General features: G+C 50.1%; 1 protein-coding gene across 1 annotated transcript; it reads left to right on the plus strand.

Moving 5' to 3' along the window:
- On the plus strand, nucleotides 1-5,569 carry LOC119107672 (ras-like protein family member 11A). Its single transcript, XM_037231194.1, has 3 exons — nucleotides 1-90; nucleotides 2,739-2,961; nucleotides 5,263-5,569. Exons 1-3 carry the CDS (start codon nucleotides 40-42, stop codon nucleotides 5,481-5,483), a joined length of 495 nt encoding a protein of 164 aa, XP_037087089.1. The 5' UTR covers nucleotides 1-39; the 3' UTR covers nucleotides 5,484-5,569.
- The last annotated feature ends 419 nt before the right edge of the window (nucleotides 5,570-5,988 follow it).

Below are 5,988 nucleotides of genomic sequence, written 5' to 3' on the forward strand. Positions count from 1 at the left end.
ACCACCACGGCGACCAGCCGCCCCTACAAGTACGAGCTGATGGTGGACGGCGAGCCGGTGCTCTTCGAGCTGCTCGACACCTGCCCCAAGGTACGGACACGTCGCTGGGCCGTAGGACGGCGGCTCTAGGACATCTGTGGCTATGAGCACGATCTGGTGTCGAGGAACCCCGGTTCAAATCCCGAATCTGGAGTAAGTGCTTCATTGGGCGATTATTACAACTGGAGTGAAGAGCCAGGGCACTTTGCCCCGATCATTAGCGTGTTGATAGACTCTGTGTGAAATGTCAGTGACCAGAAACTCCATAGCGCTGTATCTGGTCTTAAACTTAAGCACTTAATGGTTCTTTAAACTACCCTATGACCAGCGGATATTTTGATTCAGTCTCGAGCGCTCGTAACCACACACGGATCATAGACCGACCCACCTTTTTTCCTGCCACGACCGTCTGTTGTTTCCGTCGTCTGGTGACTCCGATCTGGTGCCGTGGTGCCCTGAGGGTTGCCGATATGTGGACGCGGTTTGAGCGCTGGAATGCTTTGTCGTTTCTAAGTTTCATGTTGTCCGTGTTGATCGAAAGAGGAGAGAGATAACTATACTGGTGCTGGCAGATACCGAAAATCCCGGGTCAATCAGCTCACATTCAAATGCCATAAACAAATTTCAGCAAACTTGTAAATCCCTTGTTGAAGACTGCACGGTGATGAGCTTAGTGAATGCCGAATATAAGGCCGTCGAAAGCGTGACCAGCTTTGGAGAGCCTGGCGCGGAAGCCACGACATTTATAGCTAGTTAAGGTTGACAAAAGCCCGCCCTGGGACGCATTTCTTAACAATGTTATTCTGAGAACAGACATCTTCCAATTACACACGTCTGGGGCCTTTTCATTAGAAAGTGTGTTCTAAGCTAGCTGCAGCAACCCGGCAATAACCGTCATTTCGTCGCGTTTAGCGCATTTGCGTGTAAATGAGGTCTTCTGTCTGCGCTGTGTTCGCGCTCGCCATTGAGTTCAGTCATATCTTAATGGACGTTCATAGTTGCTCTGAAATAAGATAACAAGTGGCATGCGCTTCCCCGCCGGAAGAGGCATTGTCGTTTGTCATTCTTTCCCATCATTTGCCTGTGCATCGCCCTGGACAAATAGTCGGCTATTTCCCGATGGCATTTTTGTCTTGGCCGTGGACAGAGAGGGATCATTTGTTTCTGTCTGTACCGCTGGAAAAATGTAGGATGCTCTAGTTCACCCGAACGTTTCACATATCATGGAGTTCTCGTTAAACTTTTTACCCAAAATAAGTCCCAAATCATTTTCTAACCGTGTAATCACTTATAGACAACTATGAGTGAAGAGGCCTTCAGCGCCACGCATTGATATGTGCCTGAGGAAATACAACTTCTGCTCATAACGAACAGAGTCCTGTGTTCATAAAGGGTGAGTAACGGACAGAGCCCTTTGTCCATAAAGGGCGAGTAAGTCTATTTCTTGGCATAGCCAAACGGTGCCTTTGTACAGGGCCGTCGTTCATGCGAAGGAAAAAACGGTTTGTATTTTCTAAGCCCAATCAAGCACGCAAAGAGAATAGCTATCCGGGTCTCCCATTTACTGCCAACCGGGTTACCAAGTTAATCGCCACAAAACACCTCTCCAGCACCAACACCAACAGCCGGCCTGGGAGGGAGTTGTCCTGCTCGGTATTTGTTCCTGATAATTAAAATTGAAACATTAAGGTCTGGCTTTCATTTAGTGCAATATGTTGAAATCTGTGAAAGATTTTAGACAACTTCCAGAGCACTCGGTTAGTTGTCCTCTCAACCCTAAGGGGTTGTAAGAATCACTCGTGGATGATAAAGACATCACCATGTGTACGAATGTTTTCCGATATCATTTTGATATAGGAAATTACCATGGCGGTCGTGCGACCTAAATCCCTCGCGTAACGTTCTTGGCGTACCATGTTTAACGTCCATTGTCTGTCTTTAGTCGGGTTCACGTCTTGGTCTTACACCTCACGATAAACGTTTCGAACAGCTTAATATTTAGCGATGCGTTCTTAGTTTCTCATGAACAAGACACATTCGTCGCGCTCGCGATGCCAGGCGACCGCGTATCCAGGTCTTTGATCTGTCGGTGACCGAACACGTGGCAGCACGCATTACGTAAGCACGTAGACAGACTCAGCGTGAGGAGCTCCTGGCCTCGGAGGCACGGAAAAGGCCGCGCGTCACCGACCGCTCACCATGTGTTACTGTGCGCACACGCACGGTCGGGGGCTGCCAGCTGAGGCGTGATTCGCACGATGAGTGAACAGGGTGGGGTGCACTGTATCATCTCATATCACTGAAGGCTGTCTCCCAGAGGTTTTGTCTCGCATGTGCTTACTTCCTCAAGCTGTAAGTCATTTGACGGCGGGCATGCAGGCATGCTTACCATGATAGCCGTCGCTAAGTGTCAAGCTTTCCGGGTTGTCCGTATGAAAAACAATTCTAAATGGGAAAAATGTGGCATGTTAACAGACAAATAACTTCCGAAAATCCTCCATTACTATTTTTTATCTAAGATTAAAACTCGAACTCAGGCTTTATTTACTTAAGCTTGTTTTTTACCGCACCCAGCCATAACTCTTTATGTTCGAGTGCGCCTCATGCGACGAGTCCAATCATCACCGAAATGCTGCAGCACCACCGCTGCCTTTAAACCCACCATGACGGCCCGTTAGCCATCGTCGCCCTCCCCGCAGACTGCCGGCGAGATGCCGTCGACCAAGACGCTGGACTGGGCGGATGGCTTCCTGCTGGTGTACTCCATTACGGACCGCGATAGCTTCAGCTACATCAAGCGGCTGCGTTCACACATGGCGCAGTGGCGGCGGGAGGGCGGTCCGGCCGCCGCCGCTACCCCCATGGTGCTGGTCGGCAACAAGGGCGACATGATCCACCTGCGGCAGGTCGGCAACGAGGAAGGTGTGTAACATAGCGATGCGCTCAAGCGAGCAGGACGGGGCAGGCGCGCGCTTAAGCGGGCAGCGGGGGAGGGGAGGGGAGGGGGGCGCAGGCGCGCGCCCAGCCAGCAGGATAGGGTTTAGCGATACCCACGGCAATGGGTAAGGCGTAGCGTGTTGTGTCTGTAGTGTGTTGTGTTTGAAGTATATTGTGTTTGTAATAAGTTGTCTTTGTGGTATGTTGTGTTTGTAGTGAGTTTGCCGGACAAAGTTCGACGCTTCCATGTGTTGGCATGGTTGTTATTCGTTGGCGTGCACGTGGTGAACGACGGATTTGTGTAGGGAAATTTGGGAGCATTTTAGTTAGGCATATATGCCCCAGCTGGCGCTTGTTTGTCTTGGTCATGCGTTTGAATCACATCTTACGCCGTTTTAGTGAATCATGGGTGCAAGACTCGGACCTGCACACTGCCGCATGACTACAAACAGCTGTTGCGTGACTAGATGTGGGTGGTCAGTTCGGACTTGTTACGTCGAAGAATCAGTGAGCAGGATCATTCGGGCACTCCACGAAAATCTTTGATTACCCAAAGACCTGGCTGAGAAATCCGTACCAACTACACACCAAAAGAAAAGCCATATCACGACTGTTTCCGGTTTGTAGTTTCTTTTATCCTGAACCAAACTTCTCGACATTTTAGAATCTGTGGCTGCTGCATACGTAAGGTTCATCTTCATTAATTATGCTTGCAGCGACTCTCCTGTGCCATCTTGGAGGCACCTTAAAATTAACGCTGTTTGCTCAGTATATCATCGCCTTTGATCCTGGTGAAACCGAGATTTGCTGCCCTTCACAGAAACGGCGACGCATTCAGCTATTGCGTCCCTCCCATACAAGTCTCAGTCTCCCATGGGAGTTACTAGCTTTATGTTCAGATATGTATGAGCATGTTCCAAACGTCGGTAGGCTAACATTTGTGTAAATATTAGGTGTGTTTCGTTTGTTGGTGGAACTTGTGATGGAACCGCAAGCAGGCATTTAACGGGAGCTGCTATGTTAAGTTACATTAGCTCATGTATGTCTCATAGCTAGTTATAGCGAACCAAACTCTATTAACACGCGCTCAGATGGGGTGAGGGTCAAATTACCCCCGCCCCCAAAGGTTTTTCTAGAATGGTTTCCGAACGGCGCGGTGTAGCCACGCCAAATCTTACATAGCTGTAGGCAATTAAATGACAAATCGTCTGGCATTACAAATTTTGATGCACTTTGTAAGGTTGCTGACTTATGGCAGGTCCAAGTCAGGCCATGGTTTCAACGACGACAATTTCTAGAAAATCCTTCAATCTGATCCAACAACGGAGTGTTAGACGAAGCCATATATCTCTGAGATGCTTTCTTAGGCAACACAACAATTGAGTAAACAAATTACACTGACCTAGGGTTGGGTATAAAGGTCAGACCAAGGTCAAAACCAAGCTGTTTTATTACTCTGGAGCTTGCTGCATAGGGTGGTTTCTGGTGCTCATTTCGAATTTATTGATAACAAGAACCACTTTATAGATCTTTCATGGACTTCGTTTAGGTCAGAACAGGTCACTGACCTGAAATGACCCAGGTCAACGTTTTGCTTTTTAAAAGTGTCTCCATCTTTCTTAGTTCCTGAGATCTTAGGGGAGCGGTCAAATTATCCCCACTCGAGCGAAGGGTGTCCAGCCGGCCACCCAGGTGCGTGTTAAAATTATATGATTTCCAAACATGCAAACATACAAGCACCTTTATGCCTCGAAACCACACATCTGGCACGGTCGCGAACGTAGGTATCGTTCCTCCACTCGTTCCCGTGGAAGGTAACAGGCGACTGATATCTATCCCCTTAGCTCCCTTTCGATAACGAACAATTGCCCAGGTGCTAAGTCACAATGATCCCAACATGACCATACGCTGTCTATGTCGCGTCGAAGTCCGGCTGTGCTGGTGAAAACCTAAGTGTACCTGCGACGTGGAAAGAGCTCGGCACACGTCATGGGGTATCCAGCTCTGTGCTCTGCCATTGATGCTACCACTGACCCACCCGTAACTTGTACAGGGAAGGAGTACGACCTCTTCGAACGGACTTTGGTTGCGTAGCGACAATTGGGTTCAGATAGGGGGCAAGGCAGCAGGAGCTATACTCCCAACGTTTAACAATACGCATGTGCGCATTGGAGTTGCGTAACAGAAAAGCGCAGCAAACAGAATAGTTTGCAGCTATCCAGGGACTTCCACGGCCGTGACGTGCCCCGCCCGGCACCGCCTGTGACCCCCGTCTGCTGTGCGCAGGGGAGATCCTGGCTCGCGACATGGAGTGCCTCAGCTTCCGGGAGGTGTCCGCCTCGGAGCAGGTCACGGAGGTGGCCGAGGCCTTCAACGACCTGTGTCGCGAGGTCAACAACCACCGGCGCAAGAGCAAGCAATCGCTGCTGGACCGGGTGCTGGGCGGCCGCGGCGGACTGCGCGTGTACGCCCGAGGCAAGAGCGACAGTGCACTGCCCAAGGACTAGGGCCGCTGTGTCCGAGGATGGGGGCCGCTTTTTGCGGAGTACTTCGTGGGCCTTGGTCACTGCCTAATGACTGGGGCCGTTGGCTGAGGACTAGGCCGCTGGCGGTACTTCTACTAAGTACTACGGTCCCCATTCGGGGAATAGGGCCGCCGCCCATTGGCTGTGGTCAATGTCCCAAAATAAGGGCCGCTGCCGAATGAATAGGACCGCTGTGCGAGGAATAATATTGCTGTCCGATGGCTGGGCTAGAGCTGACGCACAAGAACCGTAAGGTCGACGCTGCGCCACAAAACTGAGAAAAGTGGTTGCTGGTGAAAATAGGGTAGCATGACATCAACGAAGGATATCAGTCAGCGTAGAGCCTATAGACCGGAGGAGTGAGTGGCTCGAATAGGGGTATCATACTGTGCATTGTCTGAGAGTTGGTATGGTTCTTTCTTTACTGGTAATGGCTTTTGTTATGCATTATTGATGATGCCGACTGCCGAGTTTAGGGACGTATAGG

The sequence above is a fragment of the Pollicipes pollicipes genome, unplaced genomic scaffold (genome assembly GCF_011947565.3).
Source record: "Pollicipes pollicipes isolate AB1234 unplaced genomic scaffold, Ppol_2.1 Scaffold_6686;HRSCAF=7923_pilon_pilon_pilon, whole genome shotgun sequence".
NCBI lineage: Eukaryota > Metazoa > Arthropoda > Thecostraca > Pollicipedomorpha > Pollicipedidae > Pollicipes > Pollicipes pollicipes.

Coding starts and splice junctions, on each gene's coding strand:
- LOC119107672 (XM_037231194.1), top strand. CDS start 40: ATGGTGGACGGCGAGCCGGTGCTCTTCGAGCTGCTCGACACCTGCCCC. Junction 91..2,738: donor TGCTCGACACCTGCCCCAAG/GTACGGACACGT, acceptor CCCTCCCCGCAG/ACTGCCGGCGAGATGCCGTC. Junction 2,962..5,262: donor GCAGGTCGGCAACGAGGAAG/GTGTGTAACATA, acceptor TGCTGTGCGCAG/GGGAGATCCTGGCTCGCGAC.